General features: G+C 39.7%; 1 protein-coding gene across 18 annotated transcripts; it reads right to left on the bottom strand.

Moving 5' to 3' along the window:
- Positions 1-255: 255 nt before the first annotated feature.
- Positions 256-24,562, bottom strand: ZFP30 (ZFP30 zinc finger protein). 18 transcript variants are annotated; one of them, XR_010153863.1, is made up of 7 exons: positions 24,159-24,562; positions 23,450-23,617; positions 16,536-16,621; positions 13,327-13,453; positions 11,948-12,043; positions 2,336-4,991; positions 1,165-1,594 (listed from the first exon to the last, which is right to left on the bottom strand). XR_010153863.1 is itself a non-coding variant. In XM_063801620.1 (6 exons), the coding sequence occupies exons 3-6, from the start codon at positions 16,542-16,544 to the stop codon at positions 3,667-3,669; spliced, it is 1,560 nt and encodes a 519-aa protein (XP_063657690.1). In that variant the 5' UTR covers positions 16,545-16,621; positions 23,450-23,523; positions 23,785-24,562; the 3' UTR covers positions 256-3,666. The 18 variants fall into 18 exon arrangements, 9 of the variants coding, with proteins under 9 accessions (XP_063657690.1, XP_009433766.1, XP_009433765.1 ...); XR_010153857.1 differs by having other exon boundaries at positions 11,948-12,046; positions 24,159-24,561; XR_010153856.1 differs by having other exon boundaries at positions 2,326-4,991; positions 11,948-12,046; positions 24,159-24,561.
- Positions 24,563-25,118: the final 556 nt, after the last annotated feature.

The raw sequence follows: 25,118 nt of genomic DNA on the forward strand, positions 1-25,118 counted from the left end.
TGGAGAAGCTATAGTTTTATTTTCTTAATTATTAATTTTAATATGCTCATTTAACCACAGAATGCTTTCTAAAAATACCATCAAGCACTAGTGTTTCCTGGGAAATGGTTTCAAATGCTATCAAGTTTCTTATTCCATTTGAGAAATGGAATATAATGATGTAATACACTGAACATCATGGCTTCCCAATTATAACAGCAAATACAGTTCATAATGGATGACCAAGGTGAAATCACCGAAGTCCAACTGATGCAATCATTTATAAGAACTGTCTTTATTAATTTTGAGAAGGTAATTTTAAGGTGTTGGGTTACACTTTTACATACATAAAATTCATTCCATTCTTAATACATAGAAAGCTAAAAAAAAAAAAAAGACAATAAGCATGAATTGAGATGATACTGGGCCAGAATCGTATCTCTTTTACTATCATTATGATGTTCTGAAGGTAGAATGCCTAGAATCTAAATATATAATTAAAGCTGGATGGATCTGGTCCAAGATATTCCACATAAATGATTTTCTATTCTATACTTAAACTGTTGGATATAATTTGCCATAGAAATTAGAATTACCAGATTTCTCTTCATACGGAAAATGTCTAGATTTTCGTTTTGCCAGCCCTCCTCACCTAGTTCTTATAATCAGTTTTAGGTTAGTCTTGTAGAATAGTATGTTGGAAAAATTTAGCAATTACCAATTCTTCAAAGATTTTACTTGTAAAAAATTAGGTTCTCGGAGTCTCTCTGAGACCACTCTGGCTCAGGAGAGTAGGATTTTTTTTTTTTAAAGTTAGATTCTAAATGTATTCTTTTAGAAAGCGTATCTTCTAACCGTCTTAATTTTTCATTTGTTTGTTGGTCTACTCAGGCTCTCTTCATTCAGCATGTGAAGTCAATTTTAGTAATTTTTACCATAAAATAATTCTGGATTTTCAATATTTTAAAATACATGTATAGTGTGTGTATAAATATAAATATATATACCTACACACTATACACACACACATTACATATATATAGTATAGCAACTTATAACTTTAAAAATCCATAGCTGTCACTTTTATCATTCATATAGCTGTAGCTGTGTAATCTTTCATATTTCTGTGATCAAAACTGCAAAGGTCTTGACTATATTGGTATCCTTTAAAGAAACACACACAAAAAAACCAAGTCTACTTTTTATTGTTTATGCCAGCGCTGACAATAGAAATACGTGAGCTACATATATAAATTTTCCTATAACACTTTTAAAAACAAAAAATAGTGTTATTCATTTTAATGTATTTTATTTGAACCAATATATCTAAAATATTATTTCAATATGTACTCAATATGAAAAATTGAGATACTTAACTTTTTTAAAATAACTAAGTCTTCAGAATCTTGTGTTTTACAAAAAAACACCATTTGAATTTGGACTAGCCACATTTCAGTGCTCAATAACTCAATTTCAAGTGCTCAACAGGTTGCTAGTGACTACCATATATTAGTACAGGTCTAGTCCATTATTTCCCACATTTAGCAGTAGTAATTGCTTTCTTTTACTCATTCTTTAAACATATGAAGTGAGAGCTGGGCATGGTGGCTCACGCCTGTAATCCCAGCACCTTGGGAGGCCGAGGCAGGTGGATCACCTGAGGTCAGGAGTTGAGACCAGCTTGGCCAACATGGTGAAACCCCATCTCTACTAAAAATACAAAAATCAACCTGGTGTGGTGGCGGGCGCCTGTAATCCCAGCCACTCGGAAGGCTGAGGGAGGAGAATGGCTTGAACCCGGGAGGCAGAGCTTGCAGTGAGCCGAGACTGTGCCACTGCACGCCAGCGTGGGCGAAAGAGCGAGACTCCGTCTCAAAAAAAAAAAAAAAAAAAAAAGGTGCATACCATGGGTACTATAATATAGAGATAGAGAGGTCAACTAAATAAAATGTGGACCTACATTTTAACTTCCTGAATACATTATCGTCATTATAGTGTAATTAATATTCCAATCCCAATGTGTAGAGCTTTGGCAACATCCACAAGTTTTAATATGTAGAAATTTTCTTTTTTTCTTTGAGATAGAGTTTTGCTCTTGTTGCCCAGGCTGGAGTGCAATGGCGTGATCTCGGCTCACTGCAACCTCTGCCTCCTGGGTTCAAGTGATTCTCCTGTCTCAGCTGCCCGAGTAGCTGGGATTACAGGCGCATGCCACCACGCCTGGCTAATTTTTGTGTTTTTAGTGGAGATGAGGTTTCACCATGATGGTCAGGCTGGTCTCGAACTCCTGACCTCATGATCTGCCCACCGGCCTCCCAAAGTGCTGGGATTACAGGCATGAGCCACCGGGCCCAGCCAGAAATTTTTTTAAAAATAATTCATTTTAAACTGGCTATAATTTCATGGATAATTTGATCTTTAAAAGAACATCATGGAAAATTTTAAATACACAAAAGTAGGATAGCAAAAACAAAACAAATAAAAACCATGTATCCAAGACTTAGGTTACCATCATTTTGCCAAACTTGTTATTCATCCTCATTTTTCTTTTGTATGAACAAAAGGACATTCCAGATATATCATCTCCTGTGTATAAACTTCAGAAATTATCTCTAACAAATATACTTTTACATAACCACAATGCTATTATCACACGTAACAAAGTTTCTTAATATTATCTAATATTGTCAATATTCCATTCTCCCAATTATTGTAAGTATCTCTTCTTTTACATGTTTGTTCAACTCATGATCTAAGTAAAAACCACTCTTTCATTGCATTTGATTGATGTCTCAAGTCTGTCAATACCTAGGAGTTCCACCTTATTTCTTAAAATGCCATTTTATTGGTTGGGAAACCAGGTGATTCCTCTTGTAGAATTACCCTTATTTTAGATTTAATTGCTCCTTTTTGTGTCATGTAATTTACTCTTCCATTCCTTGAATTTTCTCTAAACTGGGAGTTGGCTCTTGAGGCTTAAATTCAGGTTCAATATTTTTGGCAAGATGTGTATATCTTACTGTATCACATTAGGAGGCACGTAATTTTTACTCTCTTGCTTTTTGTGAAGTTGAGATGATGAGTGGGTTCAGACGTTGTCAGTCTCATCTATTCACTATAAAGTTCACAACCTTCACTGAATGGTGTCAACCTCTACAGAGAATCATGCCTAGATCCATTATTTCATTATGTGTTACACAATAGTTTTTCTAATATAATTTTCTATTATTCTTTCTGCATTCATTAGCCTGGAATTTTCTAATAAAGAAGAACTTTACCTCCTTAACTTCTGGTTGCCTTGAAATACAGTTCCTACAGGAAATGCAGACTAAATGACTTTCCTTTCCTTTACACATTTTCAGAATGAAGTGGTTCCCTAGCAACCTTCGTGTGTATATACACAGATGGAAGAATATGGAGATAATAACAGGTAAGATCAAAAGCTTTTCCACATTCAGTCCTGTAATAAAGTTCTTTTCTAGGATGAATTTCCTAAAGTTTAACATGGTTTCAAAGGTGATGAAAGGCTTCTATATGTTCATTAACATATTCTTTCCTTTAAATAAAACTTCCTATGCTTAGTTGTGAGCATGAAGCAAAAGGGATTCCCATGTTCAAAAACCTTTCCTCTAGAATGTACTTCCTATGCTCAACATAAAATTCGCAAAGGAAGGGTTCTAATAATTATTAAGTTACATTATGAATTCGCTGATGGTAAGTAAGATGTGAATGTTGTCTAAATGCCTTTTTACATTCCTTACATTTGTATGGTTTCTCACCAGAATGAATTCTCTGATGTTGAATCAGTGATGAATGAAGTCTAAAGGCCTTTCCACATTCCTTACAGTCATAGGGCTTTTCACCAGTATGAATACTTTGATGTTGGGTAAGTTGTGAAAGCAGTCTAAAAGTCTTCTCACATTCCTTACACTTAAAGGGTTTCTCACCAAAATGAATACTCTGATGTTGAGTAAGCTGTGAGAACAGTCTAAATGCCTTCCCACATTCCTTACATTCATAAGGTTTCTCTCCAATGTGAATACCCTGATGTGAAATAAGTTCTGAGTAACGACGAAAGAACTTCTGACATTCCTTACATTCATAGGGCTTTTCACCAGTATGTATTCTCTGATGGAGAGTTAGATGATAGCCACGACTGAAAGTCTTCCCACATTCCTTACAATCATAAGGCTTCTCACCAGTGTGAATTCTCTGATGGAGAGTAAGTTGCTGCCGCACTCTAAAGGCCTTTCCACACTCCTTACATTCATAGGGTTTTTCTCCAGTATGAAGTTTGTGATGTAGTCGAAGGCCTGTACTGCACAGAAAGGCCTGACCACATTCCTTACACTCATAGCACTTCTCAGCAATGTTCAGTCTCTGATGTCGAGTAAGGTGTGCATACTGCCTAAAGGCCTTCCCACATTCTTTACATTCATAGGGTTTCTCACCCGTGTGAATCCTTTGATGGAGATTAAGTTGTCCTCTAACTCTAAAGGCTTTCCCACATTCTTTACATTCATACGGCTTCTCACCAATATGAATTCTCTGATGTACTCGAAGGTCTGAGCCACATGTGAAGATCTTCCCACATTTTTTACATTCATAGAGTTTGTCAGAAGTATGAATTCTCTGATGTCGACTGAGGTGGGCACACTGTCTAAAGGCTTTTCCACATTCTTTACATTCATAGGGTTTCTCACCAGTATGAATTCTTTGATGGAAAGTAAGTTGTTGTCGTACTCTAAAAGCCTTCCCACATTCCCCACATTCGTAGGGTTTCTCTCTGTTATGACTTTTCTGATACAGAGGAAGACATGTGAGTTTTCTGTAAGTAGGCATTTTTTCAGAGGTGGTTTTTGTCACTTGCCTGAAACACACCTCATGAGGACTTTCTTGTTCTTCAAGTCCACAGCTTTTAATTCTTTCCATTACCTTCCACTGAGATAAGTTCATTTCATAAATATCCTTTCCTTGAAATAACTTTTTAGTGTCATATCTGGATTCCAAATCTGAAAGAAAACAAGACAAAAACATATTTTCCTGTTCTACACAAAATAAACAAATGAAAACTTTATAATAGAAATCAGTGACCAAAAAAAAAAAGAAAGCCCAATTGAAGTAAATGGGCTCAAAATCTCTAAAATAGGTAATTTAAAAGAAGCTAAAAGGAAATAAGAAAATGATGAGTTAAGACCAGGTTATTTGGGTGTAGGTCAAAGTTTCAGACTCCCCACTTAAATTTTTCAATTTCTCTTTTCAATTAGAATACAGAGCAAATACTTTATCAGGAGTAACATGGAGTCTGTCGAACACAAGGTATCAACTCAAGCCACTGTCCCCTTTGCTGTCCATGTCCCTATGACACTTGCCTGCCTCCTTTCTGCTCCTAGAATGTGTCACAATCTTTCTTTTCTTTTTTTTTTTCGAGACGGAGTCTCTGTCGCCCAGGTTGTAGTGCAGTGGCTCGATCTCAGCTCACCGTAACCTCTGCCTCCCAGGTTCAAGCAATTCTCCTGCCTCAGCCTCCCTAGTAGCTGGAATTACAGGAGTGCGCCACCATGCTTGGCTAACTTTTGTATTTTTAGTAGAGACAGGGTTTCACCATGTTGGCCAGGCTGGTCTCGAACTCCTGACCTCAAGTGATCCGCCTGCCTCGGCCTCCCAAAGTGCTGGGATTACAGGCGTGAGCCACCACATCCGACCCAATCTTTCCACTTTTTGGAGCTTTTCACTGGCTATTAAATCTCCCAGGAATCCTGACTTGGGTTTGCATGGTTGGGTTTCTTTCATCCATCAGGTTTCATTTTAAAAATCAGAAAAATTATCCCTGCTGACTTCATGTAATATATATCCTTTGTTTTCTATCCCAGTCACTTCTTTCTTTTTTCTTTCTTTCTTTTTTTTTTTTTTTTAAAGACAGAGTTTCGCTCTTGTTGCCCAAGCTGGAGTGGAATGGCGCAATCTCGGCTTACTGCAACCTCTGCCTTCTGGGTTCAAGTGATTCTCCTGCCTGAGCCTCCCAAGTAGGTAGGATTACAGGCATGTGCCACCGCTGTATTTTTAGTAGAGATGGGGTTTCACCATCTTGGCCAAGCTGGTCTTGAACTCCTGACCTCGTGATCCACCTGCCTCGGCCTCCCAAAGTGTCAGAATTACAGGCATCAGCCACCGCACCCAGCCTACTTCTTTCCTTTTTTTTTGAGACAGAGTCTCACTGTGTTGCCCAAGCTGAAATGCAGTGGCACGATCTCGGTTCACTGCAATCTCTACCCCAGGGTTCAAGCAATTCTCGTGTCTCAGCCTCCCAAGTAACTGGGATTACAAGTGCCCGCCACCGCACCTGGCTAATTTTTGTATTTTTAGTAGAGACAGAGTTTCACAATGTTGGCCAGGCTGATCTCGAACTCCTGTCCTCAAGTGATCTGCCCGCCTCAGCCTCCCAAAGTGCTGGGATTACAGGTGTCAGCCACCATGCCTGGCTACTTATTTCTTGCTGAACACTTTTCTCAACTGGGTTGTTATTCATTACTTTCTCCACTTATTATTCTCTTTATTTTCTTACCTTAAACTTCCCCAAGGGCAGAAACAATTTTTCACTCACCAGTGAATAGCAAATCCACAGTACATATTAACTGTGAATTAAATTCTCATAATTAGTCAACAATTATGGCATATGGTATCCTGCCTCCAATCTTAAACCTTACTACACCGATTAAACATTCTTTTTATCACTTCCTACAGAGATGGGAAACAAGTACATCTAAGCTATCTCAGTAAAATATATAAATGGAAAATAGTGATTTCTTTACACTTCATCATCCTTCCAATTGCCTCTTCATGTACACTTGCAGATACCTCCACTGCAGTTCAATTCCTACTTTGCATAATCGTAAGTGAACTTTGCCCCCTTTCACAACCAAGGTAGTAAGAGGCTCCAAATATTTATCTTTACTTGAGTTTACATAACTTGCACATCTATGTTACAGGTTCCCCATATCTTCCTGAAAGTCCCCATAATGCCATTTGTGTACTTCCTAGAGAATATTTCAGTGATTTTCCAGGTGTAACAACAGGTTTATACTATGGTAAAAGGCTAGTAAAATTCTGAGCAAAGAGATGTTTTTTGCAAATGCGCCTGTTCTCAAAATCTTTGCAATAGGAATTCAATACTCTTCAAAAAGGAAAAGGTATTTTAAATAATGTTGCTTTAGGGTTAGGGTTAGAGTTAGGGTTAAAGCAACGTTATTTGTAATATACCCAAACTGGAAAGAGTCCAAGTGTTCATCAATGGAAGAACAGCTAATAAATGATGGCATATTAATACATCACAATACTATACAACAACAAGAATTAACAAACTACAACTACATGCAGCAAGGGCTAATCTCAAAAACATAATGGTGAATAAACAAAACTAGACATACAACAATCTATACTGTACAATTCCATTTTTATAAAGTTAAAAAATGATAATTAATAATCTATGGTGGTGTCAGGACAGTGGTTAGTCTTGGTGGGGAGGAATGACTGAAAGAAGTCAAGAGGGGCTTCTGGTATCCTAGTAAAGCTCTATTTCTGAATCTGTGTACTAATTAGATGGGTGTGGTCACTGTGACAATTCACTAATTATCTGTATATTTTTGTATATATTTATATTTCAATAAGTTTACTTTTAAAAAGTATACACTAAAAAGATAGTAAAAGACAACAATAATTTAAATGCTGTGGGTAAAATGTGACCAGGGACAGGTAAATGAATGGAACAGAAAATACTGCTATATAATCGTGTTTCTCTCTCTCTCTCTCTCTTTCTGTCTCCCCACCCAAAAAAAGCAGTACAAAACTATGGCAGTTGTCTAGAATTTTGGGGATAAAGTCCATTTATGGCCTCAATAAGACAAATAAGATATAAGTGATATTAATAAAAGCATCATAATTAGCTAAATAATGGTAGTAAATAAGTAAGTAGTTATGAAGGTAATACAAAGGTTAAGAAATAAGATGCTCATTTCAAAGGATTTACCTGCAAATTAAAAATAAAACCAGTAATCTAAAAGGAAAGCCAGTCAAAAATCGAATTAAAGGCTAAAACATTCATAAGAAAGTGAGAACGTGTTACTGTTTATAGCATTAAAGTCCACACAAACTGGGCACCATGGCTCGCACCTGTAATCCCCAACTACTTGGGGAGGCTGTGGTGGGAGGATCACTTGGGGTGGAAGGATTATTTGAGGCCAGGAAGTCAAGACCAGCCTGGCCAATGTAATGAGACCCCAATCTCGAAAAACTAAAATTAAAAGAAAGAAATTTAAGCCCATACAAATTGGCATAAGAAATAATAAACAATGGAAAAGGTAATGGAATAAAGGAAGTGAGAAGACAATGCAAAAGTAAATATAAGCATAAACAAATTAGGACAAAATGTCTGTATTCACTAATAATCAAATTAGAATAGGTTGTAAAATTTATCCTGTAAAATTTGAAGGTTTTCATAAAAAAAAAAAAAAAATTGCCAGTGTTGATAAGGTGAACTTGAGATTGTCACATATGGCTCCCTACTTAAGTGACAAGCCAGATCAAGATCTTGGTATTTCGAACATTCTCAGTTAGAAGGCTGTTCTATAATATACACAGCTGAGCTGTACGCTACCAAATAGCCATGTTTGTTCCCAAGTTTGCCTATTACAGTTCTTACTGCTGCAAGCAACTAAAATTATTAATGTTTAAAGACAATTATTTCTATGAAAACTAAGTTGGATGTTTCGTAGTATTGGCTATACATAAACATTTCATTTTTGTCAACGTAGGCATGGGTGAGAAAATAGTAAAAGACAGAAAACATAAAAATTCAAGAATTCTGCCCTCAGATTGCTTCACAAGTATCTTTACATTCCTGTTCTACTTCAAAGAAGTTGAAACGGGAAAGAATAGCCTATGTTTCATAAGTACTTTAATCAAGACAGAATGGGCTAGACCTACACTGAAACAAAATGCTGGGCCAAACATCAAAAGATTGGACTATGATAGACAATTTTAATGTTCTACCTCCAAAAACATGTATGTAAAATATGTATATATTTTAATTTTAATATTAACATTATTTAATTATATAATACTATATAATTTAATATTAATAAAATTAATAAGCCAAATACTAGTTTGGATTCTACTGAATCAAAGAGTTTAGTCTAGTAAGCACTGCTAATGTGAAAACAAAATATTAGTCCATCTTAGATCAAAATGAAAGAAGTGTTATTTCCATTTACAGGGCATCAGCTTTAATTAAAAATAAAATAGGGGCAGGGTGTGGTGGCTCACACCTGTAATACAAGCACTTTGGCAGGCCGAGGCAGACAGATTGCATGAACCCAGGAGTCTGAAACCAGTCTGGGCAACATGGAGAAACCTCGTCTCAAAATAAAATAAAATAAAATAAAATAAAATAAAGTAAAATAAAATAATAAAATAAAATAAAATAGGGAGCAAATTATCTTGTCATCCCCGGAGGTATGCTGTTTCCTGAGGTATAATGTCTCCCCCACCCCTTTTTTTTCTGGCTGATACAAGATTATACAGGATACAGAATATTTATGACCAAGACAATTCTAATTATATTAACATCAGAGATCTGAAAATGTTAAAACCCTATGACCACAAAATTGTACTTCTTGAAAATTAACACTGATCTAATACTGCATAATCCATACTGAATTCCAATGAAATACTGAATCCTCAGGTTCAGACGATAATCTTACTGCCATTTCACCAAGGAACCAGAAACAACTGAAAGAAAAATATGTATTCTCTTCACCACATTCTCCAATCAATCTATGTCTGAATTCTTACCATATATGTGGTTTTACTTCATCAATTGGTTCCATTCCTTCCCATCTACTGAAGGTCGCTGCCTACAAAACTACCCTCTCTCTCTACTTCATCAATGTTCCTCTCTTTGAAATCATTCTCGTAGCCTATAAACATGTTCTAATATTTCACATCGTAAAATATATTCCTTGTACTCTTATGTATCTGCTTCCCTTCTATGGCAAAATTCATCCAAAGAATGGTTTAACCTTATTTTCATCATTGCCTCACCACCATTTTCCTTTTATCTCTCAGTAACTCTAAAACAAACAAATGAAAAACCTTTATAACAGAGCATTTCTAACGTATCAAAAAGTAGACAGAACAGCATAATAAATCTCCATGTATCCAGCATTAACCCCATGCCCAATCTTGGCCTACGCACCTCCCAATCTACTTCCTTCGTATTATTTGAAGCAAATCTTGGATATTACATCGTTTCATGTGTACAAAGTTTGCATCTCAAAAAGCACTTTTACACATAACCACAATACCATTATCCAAACCCAAAAAATGAATTATTAAATATCATCAAAAGTCAATGTCCACACTTCCATCTGATAAAATTGTAAACAATCTAAAAAGAATAACTCTTCCAAACAGAGTTCACAGAATACAACTGTTGACGTGTCTTTTACATCTCTTTTAATCTATAGGTTTTCCTATCATTTATTTATTTCCCTTGTAATTTATTTGTTGAAGAACCTGTTTTTGGTCCTGTAGTTTCCCATATTCTGAATTTGGCTCACTACATTCCCAAGGTGTAGAACATAGTCCTCTGTCTTCTTCCCGTAAGTTGGCAATTGGCTTTAGATGCTTGATAAGACTTAGGACCTTTTGTTGGCAAAGTTACCTCATAGGTGATATCGTGCTCTTTCATTAGGAGAAACAACACCCGATTGCCTCTATTTCTTTGATGCTATCAGCACTGATATTCAATATCTAAATCCAATAGTTCTTATGGGTTCCACAATGGTAATATTCTATCATTTCTTCTTCATTTATTCACTGAACACTTTTATTAAGAGAAACATACCTCCATCTACTACCTATTCATATAATTCTTATAAGAAAGGCAGGATAAATGCTTCTTTTCCTTTTAATTTATGCTTTTTAAATGTTAGTTTTCTAGTAACTTTCAATGATGAATAATTTGCTGTTAGTATCAAGAATTTATAAAATTAAGTGTATTTTATGCATTGCAATACACTGCAGTCATTATATGTAATGACGTTCAAATAGTCCCATCTTTGGCCAACTGGAGCCTGACCAACCCCATCTAAAATTACTCTATTCACTCATTATAATTCTCCATATCCTTACCTTACTCACTTTTCTTCATAATACCTAATTACTTCAGGATATTTTAGTAATCCATTTACTGATTTTATTTACTTGTTTACTGTGTGACTCCCCACTACAATTTAAACTCCATGAACAGGGGCAATGAAAAAATGTATACATAAAAGTCAAAATATAAAAGATGAGCTAGAAAGGGATTAGATTCAAAATACAGGTAAAATGGAATCACTAGGGAAGAAAGCTTTCCCCTACTGAAATAGGGGAAAGAAAAGGGAGGGAAACAAGATAGAAAAGAAACGACTGAGGCCAGGCGCGGTGGCTCACGCCTGTAATCCCAGCACTTTGGGAGGCCGAGGCGGGTGGATCACGAGGTCAGGAGATCAAGACCATCCTGGCTAACATGGTGAAACCCCGTCTCTACTAAAAATACAAAAAAATTAGCCAGGCATGGTGGCAGGTGCCTGTGGTCCCAGCTACTGGGGAGGCTGAGGCAGGAGAATGGCGTGAACCCGGGAGGCGGAGCCTGCAGTGAGCAGAGATCGCGCCACTGCACTCTAGCCTGGGCGACAGAGCGAGACTCCGTCTCAAAAAAAAAAAAAAAAAAAAAGAAAAAAAAGAAACGAGTGATAAGTGGAAGTATGGATGAAATGTCTTTGATGGCTCATGCTGAGAAGATCTAAATTTTCTTCCCAAGTTTCAGGTCTCTTCTTCACAATTGACATCTAAGGGGTGTGTCTCCTCCTCAACCAGCAGGTCTGGCCATGCCATAATGGCTGACCTCTGCCTGATCAGCACTTACCTAGAGTCCATCTTCTTTTCTCATCCCTCACAACCATCCAGGGCTCTTTCCCTTGTTCCAATAGGGTGATCACATCTGGCTTAGAAATGGAACATCCTGCTTAAAAATAAATAATAGAATATAATAAAGAATTTATTTAAGGCTTCAAAACGAAAAAGACTATCACGATTGAAAAACATTCATAGCATAGAGTTACTTTAGGATCACAAGGAAAAACAAGAACACAGAAGTAGGGACCTGGTTTTATTTTAATTTAAACTTACACAGGCTCTGTCTCTTGAGAGTAAAGAATAGTTGAAAGCACTGGTTTCAAATCCTGCCTCTCTTTCCCATGTCAGTAGAGCAACTAATTCAATCTCTCTGCACCTCAGTTTTCTCAGACGTGAAAAAGGGATAACAGTAATGCGTATATATAGCATTGTTGTGAGATTCAATTTAATGTAAATGTTTAGATGAGTACCTGGTACATGTTAACCATCATATATGTTCATGAGGTACTACATTTGCTATTTTTTGATTTTTTTTAAAAAAGAAAAATAAGTTTCTTGCCAGGATATGCATACAATATTAAATGCAAATTCGTGTATTTTAAACTTAATCACAAAGCAGTTAAAATATGTCTGTTGTAGGAAACTGAATACTGTCCACTTGAGTTTTAACAAACTGTCAATTCAACCCAGCATCACATACACTGTAAAAGCTACACTCTTTTAATAGCTCACATAGACTCTTTTAATAGCTATGTAGAGCCAGACACTTCTGTCTTCCTATTCTCACTGTAAATGAGTTACAAATAACATGGACCATCCATAGCAGTATGAAATCAGATTATTTTGACAATGGTTTTGCCATGAGTGTCTAAGAATTTATATCCAGCTGTCATTAAAGACCGGTAATAACAGAAAAGTCAAAGAAAAATGTAACGGTCACTGAATTATACAGAAAGATGAAGGTGCTTAATAGTGGTACTTACTGTCAAAGCACAAAGCAGACATTTAGCTAGTTTTTAGAAAGACAGCCCAGACGCGGTGGCTCACACCTCTAATCCCAGCACTTTGGGAGGCTGAGGTGGGCAGATCATGAGGTCAAGAGATCAAGACCATCCTGGCCAACCTGGTGAAACCCCGTCTCTACTTAAAATACAAAAATTAGCTGGGTGTGGTGGCGTGCGCCTGTAGTCCCAGCTACTCGGGAGGCTGAGGCAGTAGAATCGCTTGAACCCAGGAGGTAGAGGTTGCAGTAAGCCAAGATTGCGCCACTGCACTCCAGCCTGGTGACTCAGCGAGACTTCGTCTTTGGAAAAAAACAAAAAGAAAGACAGCCCAGAAATTCAGTCCTGTGAATTTCTAAATTATCTGACACAGATATGCTATGCTTACCCAGTGACACCAAGTTGCTATAGTTCTCTAATATCACATCTCTGTACAAATTCCTCTGATATGAGTTCAGGCATTCCCATTCTTCCTGAGAAAAGTCTACAGCCACATCTCTGAACATCACCAAATCCTGAAATGATAAACGCATGTATTATTTGTAAGATAAATGAAAATATTTTGAAGATGGAAGAAGGTGGCTGGGTGTAGTGGCTCAATGCTTATAATTCTAGCTTTGGGAGCCTGAAGCAGGAGGACTGCTTGAGGCCAGGAGTTTGAGACCAGCCTAGACAACATACCAAGAACTTGTCTCAAAAAAAAAGGCCGGCGTGGTGGCTCACACCTGTAATCCAGCACTTTGGGAGGCCGAGGCAGGCGGATCACGAGGTCAGGAGATCAAGACCATCCTGGCCAACATAGTGAAACCCCGTCTCTACTAAAAATATAAAAAATTAGCCAGGCATGGTGGCGGGCGCCTGTAGTCCCAGCTACTCGGGAGGTTGAGGCAGGAGAATGGTGTGAACCTGGAAGACGGAGCTTGCAGTGAGCCGAGATCGCGCTACTGCACTCCAGCCTGGGCGACAGAGCGACAGAGCGAGACTCCGTCTCAAAAAAAAAAAAAAAAAAAGAAAAAAAATGTGGAAGAAGGGTTTTGATGATACATGTTCACTTCATACATCAAATGAATAGACTAGGGCTGGAAGCCTGTGATGTGGGAAGGTGGCAATAAAGATGTGAGTGTGACTGAAGCAGAATATGTGTTCTTGAAGATTTCTATAAACAAAAGACCAGGGTTTGGCAACATTTTCTGTAAAGGGCCAATATTTTAGGCTTTGTATACCACATATGGTCTCTGTTCCACATTCTTCTTTTTTTTTGTAACAATTATTTCAAAATGTAATTAGCTTGCAGGCTGTTCCAAACAAGCTACAGCTTGTGGGCCAGATTTATAGTGTATCTAGTTTTCCCACCACTGCTATGGCCAAAACTTCCTACGTACTATGGAATAGGAGATAATTTTATTTATTTCCAGACATATTCGGGTAATTATCAGAATTTTTCAATTAACTGAAATAGGTTCATAGGAACAGTACTTGCAAAGGACCTAAAAAATTCTCAATAAATGGGATTTACTCTATCTTCTTTTCCTTTAAAGATTTTTAAAAAATAATAATAATTGATGGTATTCTCCCCAAAAAATGAACTGTAAAATGTCTACTTTTAAAAAGTATAGTTTGCATAAAACTTAAAAATGTCTTCTAGATGTAACTTTATCATAATGTATCATTAGCATTTTTATTATAACAGATTCTTTATTTAATATTTACAGTTTACTGCATGATACAGTAGTTCTCCCTTACTCATGGTTTTGCTTTCCTCAATTTCAGTTACCCACAGTCAACCATGGTCCAAAAATATAAAATGGAAAAATTCCAGAAATAAACAATTCATAAGTTTTCAACTCCATGCCATTCTGAGTAGCATGACGAAATCTCACACTAACCACTCCGCCCCACCTGGGATGTGATATGCTTTGTCCAGCATATCAACATTGTATATACTACCTGATTATCAGATCAAAACAACATCGTAAATATAGGGTTCCATACTATCTGAGGTTTTGAGGCATCCACTGGGGGTCTTGGAATGTATCCCCCTTGGGTAACGAGGGACTGCTGTACTCCATCTGATGGATATGTTACACTTAATAGTGATTATATTTAGATATAGCTATACTTTTAAATATGTTATATTTAGAATTTACATTACAAAAAATCTCTAAAGCTGCTTCAATGCCCAATATTCTAGTTTAGCAATATGTGGATACTGAGCACTTGAACTGGGACTAGTCCAAATTCACATGTGCTGTAAATGTAAAATATATACCAGATACCAGATAGTGAAGACTTTAGAAGCAAAAAAACAAAGTAAAACATATTGATGATTTATATATATATTCTTTATTTTATCTTGGTTTTGAGGCAGGGTCTCACTCTGTCACTTAGGTTGGAATGGCGTGGCACAATCACAGCCCATTTATTGATTACAGCTCACTGCAGCCTCGAACTCCTGGGTTCAGGCAATTCTCCCACCTCAGTTTCCCAAATTGCTGAGACCACAGGCATATGCCACCACATCTGGCCAGTTTTGTTTTGTTTTGTTTTGCTTTGTTTTGTTTTTTTAAGAGATGGGATCTCATTAAGTTGCTCAGGGTTGTCTCGAACTCCTCTGCTCAAGTAGTCCTCCTGCCTCAGCCTTCCAATTCCAAAGTACTGAGATTACAGGCATGAGCCACCACTGTCAGGGCCTGACCATGACTTTTATATTGATTACACTGTGAAATAATATTTTGGCCATATTGGGTTAAATAAAAGACATTAAAATAAACTACATGTGTTTCTTTTTACTTTTTTATGTGACTACTAAAGTATTTAAAATATTTGACCTTGCATACTAGTCTACACTTTTAAAATTTGACTACTAGAAAATTTTAAATTATATTTGTAGCTTGAATTACAATTATTTTGGACAGTGCTATTTTAATCCCGAGAATTTCAGATAAAATGCCCACTTCTAGGAACTTCATTTCTGCCCCATCTCTGCTCTAGACAGATAAGGAGCACACAAGAGATGCTGAATGATTTGGTCAATGCACACATGGATACTGGTACAATTTGGCTGTGTCCCCACCCAAGTCTCATCTTGAATTGTAGCTCCCATAATTCCCATGTGTTGTGGGAGGGAGCCGGTGGGAGATAATTGAATCATGGGGGCAGTTGCCCCTATACTGTTTTCATGGCAGTGAGTAAGTCTCATGGGATCTAATGATTTTATAAGGGGTTTCCTCTTTCTCTTGGCATTCATTCACTCTTTGCCTGCCACCATGTAAGACATGCCTTTCACCTTCCACCATGATTGTGAGGCCTCCCCAGCTATGTGGAACTGTGAGTCCATTAAACCTCTTTTTCCTTATAAATTACCCAGTCTCAGGAATGTCTTTATCAGCAGCGTGAAAATGGACTAATACAGATACAGGTGGAGAAGACAGGGGCACTTAGGAATCTGGCTGGCTCCATCCCGTGCTGGAATGGGGAAGACTGGGGAGCAGCTGTTGAATGGGGCTCTGTTAGAAAGTTGCAGAATAACAAATGAGAATGTTCACATAACCTGAAAAAAATGACAGAATTCCAAAGTAGAGAGAAATTCCAACTTACACGAGCCATGATTTTAGAACTGCTAGAACTGGTCAATTTTCCTCAAGGTTCATGTACTTCAGAAGCAGGGTCCACAGACGCCAGAGCTGCAGAAAGAACATGTAAAATCATGAGAAGAGAATTGCCTCAGAGTTTCCAAATTTTAAAAACTGGTACTACTTCTCCATTCCTATATGCAACTCCCACCCCCAACACACAGACAAGTTTTGATAGGTAAGAGGTAGTTTAGACAAAGATGTCCTCCCCAAAACCACAGCGAAATCAGCTCAGCTGCACAAGGAATTGAAGAGCAGAGACTCTGCGGCATCAAAGCATATGTCTAGACACTTCAGCAGGAGGGCTGCCAGTTGGTCCCCAGCTCTGACCCCAAGGCGGGCTGGTTTGGACCAAAGAATGGGTTGTGCAGACCTGTCCTGAACAGATCCTCCTCCCTCCATCCCCACCTTCCCAGCTGAAAAGGGGCTACACCATCTAAACCAAAACTTCCTTCTTGGCCTTAGGAATCTGGCTGGCCTCCCCAAACATGAAGACAAAAAATAGCATAGACAAGAATTTCCCAAACTTTGCTCAAATTGGAATCACCTGGATATCTTTAAAATATACTGTTGCCTGGCTCCCACCCTTAAACACACTGATTTAATTAGTGTGACGTGGGATTTAGGATTTTTTTTTTAACTACCTCCTCCTCCCATGGGTGCTTATAATGGGCAGCAAAGTTTGGTAGTCAAACTTTAGTATGCATCAGAATCACCCAGAGGGCTTGTTAAAACACAACTTGCTAGGTCTCACTCCCAGAGTTTGGCATTCAGTAGGTCTGGGATTGGACTTGAGACTTTGCATTTCTAAAAAGTTTCCAGGTGATGCTGATACTGCTGGTCCAGATGCCACACTTTGAGAACCACAGGTATAAAACACCTGTAGAAAGGCTATATAGCAGCCTTTATTATGGCAAAACTGCAGGTGCACATTGGGATCCCTTCCCCAAGGCTTAACTCAGAGCTCTCTGCTCCTTATTTTCCTATTCAGGATCATCAATATTGCCTGCATGATCTCAATTACCAAGCAATCTTTCTTGGTACTCAGACTTAAAGAAGTAAATTTATGAAGCCTGAGTGTGGATAATGTTCTAGAAGCTAGAAATAGGCTGGGTGCAGTGGCTCATGCCTGTAGTCCCAGCACTTTGGGAGGCCCAGATGGGAGGACTGCTTGATGCCAGGAATTGAAAACCAGCCTCAACAACATAGTAAGATACTGTCTCTAACAACAAAATTTTTTTTTTTAATTAGCTGGGTGTGTTGGCACCTGCCTGTATCCCTAGTTACTTGGGAGGCTGAGGCAGGAGAATTGCTTGAGCCCAGGAGTTCAGGGCTGCAGTGAGCTATAATCTTTCCACTGCACTCCAGCCTGGGTGACAAAGTAAGACCCTGTCTCTTAAAAAAAAAAAAAAAAAAAAAAAAAAAAAAAGAACAAAATAGGAAAAAGAAATAACCTATCAGCTTATCAGTCAAAATCTACTCCTAACTAGAGAGCATATTGAAGGAACTGGATTGGCAGATTTCAAAAAGCTATGACACCTCATAGTTACTAAGCTGTTGGGGAAATGGATACTCAATGATATGATGTACAAAGAATGAAATAATATGTGGATAGAGTGTTTAAAATGGGACCAAAAAAGCTGGAAAGAACCTAAATGTCCTTCAGCAATGTCAAATAAATTATCATGCATTCACACAATGGAAAATTAAACAGCCGAGTGCAGTGGCTCACACCTGTAATCCCAGCACTTTGGGAGGCCAAGGCAGGTGACCGCTTAATAAGTCCAGGAGTTCAAGACCAGCCTGGCCAACATGGCAAAACTCCATCTCTACAAAAAATTAACCGGGCATGGTGGTGCACACCTGTGGTCCCAGCTCCCTGGGAGGTCAAGGTGGGAGGATCGCCTGAGCCCAGGAGGTCAAGGCTGCAGTGAGCCCCATTCATGCCACTGAACTCCAGCCTGGGCAACAGAGTGATACCCTGTCTTAAAAAAAAAAGAAAAGAAAAAAAAAGAAAAATAAACACCCATTAAAAATGAAGATAAAATTCATATTTGATGTCATGGGAAGATGGCCACTACATATTGTTGGGGGAAGAAGACAGGTTAGAAAATATGATTGTAATGTAATTGTATTTCGGCAGGTAAACTACATACACATGCATACATGTATATGCATGTGTATAAAATGATCTGTGAATTGGAATAAAATTTTATTGTTACCTCTACTTGATGGTATCCCAGTCCTAGGTGATCTTTATTTGTTCTTCCCTGGAATCTTTACTTTTTTTTTTTTTTTTTTTTAGGCAGGGTTTTGCTCTGTCGCTCAGGCTAAAGTGCAATCTCGGATCTCAGCTCACTGCAGCCTCCACTTCCAGGGCTCAAGCGACCCTCCTACCTCAGCCTCCTGAGTAGCTGGGACTAAAGGCACATGCCACCACCCTGGCTATTTTTTACTGCGATGCAGTCTATGTTGCCTAGCCTGCTCTCAAACTCCTGGACTCAAGTGATCCACCTGCCTCCACCTCCCAAAGTTCTGGGATTACAGGCTTGAGCCACTGCACCTGGCCTGAATTTTTTAATTAAAAATTTTTATCACTTATACCTGAACAAAAATTCAAAACAGCTATGCAAGGAATATCACAAAAAGCTCCAACAGTTCCATCCCTGCTACTCTGCCCCATCTTCCAAATCTAGAGGCAGTAATTTTTACCTCTATTAGCCATTCCTTTTGGTATTTAAAAAACATGCTAATATTTCCACTTCTGAATTTTCAGTTGTAATCATTATATATTCACTTACTACTATAAGAGGCATAGTTTTAGCTGTCTTTTACCTACTCAACTCCCACCCACATATGCATAGTTGCAGTCCCTTTGTCCTTTCAATATGATTTTCTTTTTCTTTTTTTTTTTTTTTTTTGAGACAGAGTTTCACTCTGTCACCCAGGCTGGAGTGCAGTGGCACAATCTCAGCTCACTGCAACCTCCACCTCCTGGGTTCAACCGATTCTCTGCCTGTCTCAGCCTCCCGAGTAGCTGGGATTACAGGCGCACACCACCACGCCCAGCTAATTTTTGTGTTTTTTGTAGAGATGGGGTTTTGTCATGTTGGGCAGGCTGGTCTTGAACTCCTGGGCTCATGTGATCGATCCACCAGCCTCGGCCTCCCAAAGTGTTGGGATTATAGGTGTGAGCCACTGCACCCAGCCTCAATATGGTTTTATTCTATTTCAGAGTAAATCAGTTTTTAAATTCAGTTTACATTACTGTGACTAAACATTGTTACCAACTGAACTATGCAGTATACTCAGGTTATTTTGCCTTTTTTGCATATGACTTTTCTGGGATTAAAATGATCTTGTTTTTTGTAAGTTTAGTTTTCTAAGAAATTATCATTAATTCATTTCCCCGAATCATGTAATTGAAGGATGAAGCTCCTGGTATAAAATAGCACAGCTGGCCGGGCACAGTGGCTCACACCTGTAATCCCAGCATTTTGGGAGGCCAAGGCGGGTAGATCACGAGGTCAGGAGATCAAGGCCATCCTGGCTAAAACGGTGAAACCCCATCTCTACTAAAAATACAAAAAATTAGCCGAGCATGGTGGCATGTGCCTGTAGTCCCAGCTACTTGGGAGGCTGAGGCAGGAGAATTGCTTGAACCCGGGAGGCGGAGGTTGCAGTGAGCCGAGATCACGCCACTGCACTCTAGCCTGGGCGACAGAGCAAGACTCCATCTCAAAAAAAAAAAAAAAAAAAAAAAAAATAGCACAGCTGTCTATTTTATATTCTAAGAATGAAAAATCAATCCTTCAGAAATACAGTCAAATGCTTCAAATACCTGTATCCCACCTGGCAAAAGTCAATTCCTAAATATGCCTAACTCTGAAATTCACATGACTCTGAGGTGAAAAGTTGATCAAGTCATAGGAGCCAGAAATCCTCCTGAAGGAATTGCTTGGGCAGTTTGGAATATTCCTGTCCAATAAGTCATTTCTTAAAAAATTTACAAAACATCCATAAAATGGAATACTAAGGTAATCACTAAATGCTAAATTTTAGAAAACAGTTAAGGAAAGGAAAATATTCAAGATACATTGAAAGAAAAAAAAAGTTTACAAAACAATATATGATTAGATTTTTTAGACCATTAGAGGGAAACAGACTTGAACAGATGAAAAAAACTCTTAAAATTTCAATTCTGAGATTTTAAAATTAATTTTAAAATCAGATTTAAATCTCAACTTAACTGAAATTTCCATAATCTGAAGAACTGTAAATATTTGGAAGGTCTGTCAAACCAGAAGTGGATCACTGGGATGTCAGTTTTCTCCATACATCCATGGAGTCATATAATCCACAAGAGCACTGAATTCCTCTTTTAAACTAAGAACTAGAGGTCTTAGTTTCTTTTAAATTTGCAATTAGTATTAGCCTGTTCTTCAGAGAGAAAACCACCAGCCGGGTACAGTGGCTCACACCTGTAATCCCAGCACTTTGGGAGGCTGAGGCAGGTGGATTGTCTGAGGTCAGGAGTTCGAGACCAGCTTGGTCAACATAGTGAAACCCTGTCCCTACTAAAAATACAAAAAATTAGCTGGGCGTGATGGCAGGTGCCCGTAATCCCAGCTACTTGGGAGGCTGAGGCAGGAGAATCACTTGAACCCGGGAGGCGGAGGTTGCAGTGGGCCAAGATCGCGCCACTGCACTCCAGCCTGGGAAACAAGAGCGAAACTCCACCTCAAAAAAATAAATAAATAAATAAAACCACACACAAAACCACACAGACTTGTAGAAATATTTTGGGAAAATATGCTCTAAAACATTAATAATTATTATTTCTGGACATTGGGACCATTGATCATTTTAATTTTCTTTATAGGTTCCGTAGTTACTAATATTTCACAAGCTTGTATTAATTCTGTCATCAGAAATATTTTAAAAAGCTATTCCAAAAAATTTTAAATGACTGGGAAGATAGGCTACCTTACAGTCATTAAGAAAATTGTGGGCCAGGTGCAGTGGCTCACGCCTGTAATCCCAACACTTTGGGAGGCCGAGGCAGGTGGATCACTTGAGGTTAGGAGTTCAAGACCAGCCTGACCAACATGGTGAAACCCCGTCTCTACTAAATACAAAAAATTAGCCTGGCATGGTGGCGGGCACCTGTAATCCCAGCTACTTGGGAGGCTGAGGCAGGAGAATCGCTTGAACCCGGGAGGCAGCGGTTGCAGTGAACTGAGATTTCGGCATTGCACTCCAACCCGGGCAACAAAATCGAAAACTCCGTCTCAAAAAAAAAAAAGAAAAAAGAAAAAAGAAAATTGTGATTAAATAGGCCCTGCATAAATGGTGACAACAGGGAAATCAGTGTGACTGAAAAAATAATTTCTACCAGTTCCTGAGTATTGTATCTCATCAAGACCCTGAAATAGTTCTGTGAAGGATTACAATCCTGGTTCATGTCATTTCCAAAGTGATTAAGAGCCAGTAAGAACTGCAGACAAAAACAAATGCTCATTTCACAGCAGCTACTTAATAACTTGCATTTACCCCTCCTCAGCTCCAATAAATAAATAATCATTAAATACCTAGCAATTTAATATTTAAATATTACATTGTTGCAAAATAACTTAAAAACCTTTATTGTAGTATACAAGATTCATATGTAACAATTTCTCGATGATTCTTATTTACAACAATACTTCTCAATATTACATTATACTTTTTTCTTATGACTAAATATAAACAAAATTCTTATTATTGCATAACATTCCATCACATGGAGTGTGATTTAACCATTTCCATACTGCTAGATATTAATTTTATAAAAGAACATCCCGAAAGTCATTACCAGTTATTTCATTTCTAGACAGTGAGAATCAATGTTGTTGGAGCTTATACAACTCTGATAATACCATGAAATGATAGACTTCCTCGCTCCACTGAAAAAATTAACCATTTACAAATACATACAACAATTCTGTATATAATCTTAAAATATCTTTGTTGCCCTGAAAGCTCATAAACAGAGTCCAAGGACTTATGTTACCAATCCCTGTTCTGGTCCACTGCAGGGTCTGGCTCATTTTCCTGCTTGCAAGCATCCATCATAATTACCTTCACATTTGCATTGGTCTTGGAAATACACAAAGCTGATAGGAAATGACTGAGCATCACCATTTTAATACCAGTAGCTAGTATGAATTAAGGACTCACTATGTGCCAGGCACTCTCCTAAGAGCTTCACAAATATTAATTCATGTAATCTTCAAAACAACACCGTAAAGTATACACTATTACAATTCTGAGGAAATTGAAGCACAGATTGCTTAAACTCGTTCAGATTTAAGTGGCAGTCAGGATTCAATTCCACTTAATCTAGGCTCGAAATTCTTAACCACTACACTACACCTCCCTCAGTCGATCCAAGATATACCCAAAATAAACTCATGCTGCCAGACCTCAAACCACATCTGGCTGGTACCAAAAACTTCCACTCATGAATTTCCTGGAAAAAAAGAAATCTCCACTCCTACCCCAGAACCATTAAACATATCTAAACCCTAAAAAACAAAGAAAAACAAAGTATGAACATTAATCTCCAGCACGGGTATTTCCATATCATCAAGATCCTTAGAAAAACAGCGCTCACAGAGTAATTGAATTTGCAGCCTACAGTTAACTAACCATGTGTCTAACTATAGAACAGCATGGGCACTAACAACGGAAAATCTATTAATTAGGTCCCCTGCCGTTAAGTAGGTAGGGAAATCCTAAGGCCCAAATCAATGAATAAATAGATCATTCCTAAGCAGGATTTTAAACGGAAGGAACTCGAATGCATTTCACAGAAACAAAGCAGCAGCACGAACTCACAGGGAACCGGCTTTTAGAAGAGCAGCAGCGATTCGTTTCTCCTTCTCAGGCGCCTTCTTTGGAAACTGGCAGGGCTGGGGAAGCAGGCAGAGTTCAGGACACCCCAGGCTTTTCTTGACTCGATTGGAACCCACCCTCCACGCTTCCCTGGCCCCAACTAACCGCCACCTGCATGCACAAATGGAAACGACAGGGCAGAGGGTCAGCAGTCACCCGCGTCTGGGTTCGCAGCTCCGGGTACGCTGTAGTTCCGCACCCGGTTGCCCACGCCCGGGACCACCCACTGTGTCTTTTCGGAACTGTCCAGCGTGTCCTCCCAGACCCCAGACACCCACCCCAAATCTAGGTCCCAGCGTTTTGCAGGGGACCTTCATCCTGGGGCGTTCACCTCTGACTTCCCTCTTGGGCCTTTTCGCTACGGCCGAGCCTAAGTGGCTGAAGCGCGGACGAGGATGCTTGGGGCCTCGGTCTCCAACTGCACCACAGGCCGCACCCACGAACCTGGCCCGGCACAGTTACTACCGCCCGGGCCTCCAGGCCTCAGGGCTGCAGAAGCTCAGTCCCGGGAAAAAAAGCACAGCGGCCTGAGGCTCCACAGGAACCTTTTCTCCACCTTCGGCCCGGCCTGCAAAACCTGGCCCACTCCGCACTCTTTTCCCTCAGAAAAGCAGCGGCCACGGTGGTGCCCGGCTCCCAGCTCCAGCCTCACCCGACTCAGAGGATAGCCCAGCCCTGGAGTCAGCGGCGCCAGAATACGGGAGAGCGCCTGTCTCGGTCGCGAATGCGCAAGCGCGCGGGGGGCGGAGGCAAGTCCCGCAGCTGCTCCGGGCCGGGAGGGGCGCGTGGGGCCGGGTCTCGGCGGGGATAGTCGGGCCGGGGAGACGGAGCCAGAGGGGCCGCAGTGTCCCTTGCCTCAGGCCTCTACCTGTAATGGCCGCCCCGTGACTGACCAGTGCCATTAAAGATAATCCGGGCCTGCTCCCCTGTGGACACTGCGGTCCAAAATTTAAAAAAACAATATTCCGCCTTTTTATTTTTCATTTGGTTCTCGGCTCGGAGACAGGCGGAGGCTGCGAGCCCCGCCCCGCCCCCAGCGACGCCTCACCGGAACCTTTGGAAATCGGCTTCTGCCTGGAGTGCGCAAGCGCGCGGGGGGGCGAACGCTGGGGCCCTTCAGGGAGCAAGGGAGAAGTGTGGGGCCGCACCTGCCGAGGGGTCGGGAGGTTTGGAGGAGGGTGGAGGTTGGCTACAGGATCCCGATGGGGATGAAGTGTTCAAATCTAGGCCTGTAGCCGTGACCCTGGCGTGAGTTGGATGGAGGAAACCCCAGTATCGCGAGCCTGGACCAAGGCGCGGCGCGTACTGCCTGTGGTGTTTGCTGAGTGACGGCCGCCGCGCCCCCGCGTACCTGGACCGAGTGCCTGGCCGCTGGCGGAGTAGTGTTTCCGTGCACGGGGCTGCTGCGTGCGCGTGTGCCGTTCTCTAGCGGGGGATTAGGATGGTGCCGCAGAGAAGGCTGCGCGGTGGTGCCTGACTCTGACGCTGGCTGTAGCGGGTCTCTGGGGTCTTTGCGGTTTGTGTCTGCGTTTGTGACCTACCTGAGATCGGATCTGTGACTGTGGCTCTGCCTCATCCAGTGTTATTTCCAAAATCCTCCTGATAGGGCAGC

This window comes from Pan troglodytes, chromosome 20, assembly GCF_028858775.2.
Source record: "Pan troglodytes isolate AG18354 chromosome 20, NHGRI_mPanTro3-v2.0_pri, whole genome shotgun sequence".
NCBI lineage: Eukaryota > Metazoa > Chordata > Mammalia > Primates > Hominidae > Pan > Pan troglodytes.

Bases quoted from the DNA above. Each gene is read 5' to 3' on its own strand.
- ZFP30 (XM_009435489.5), bottom strand. From the start codon at position 13,471: ATGCGTTTATCATTTCAGGATTTGGTGATGTTCAGAGATGTGGCTGTA. The intron at 12,044-13,326 runs GTAAGCATAGCA...ATTTTTAAGCAG, and splicing joins TAGCAACTTGGTGTCACTGG to GATGTTCCATTTCTAAGCCA. The intron at 4,992-11,947 runs GTAAGTGCTGAT...GTTTTCTTTCAG, and splicing joins GAAAAGAAGATGGACTCTAG to ATTTGGAATCCAGATATGAC.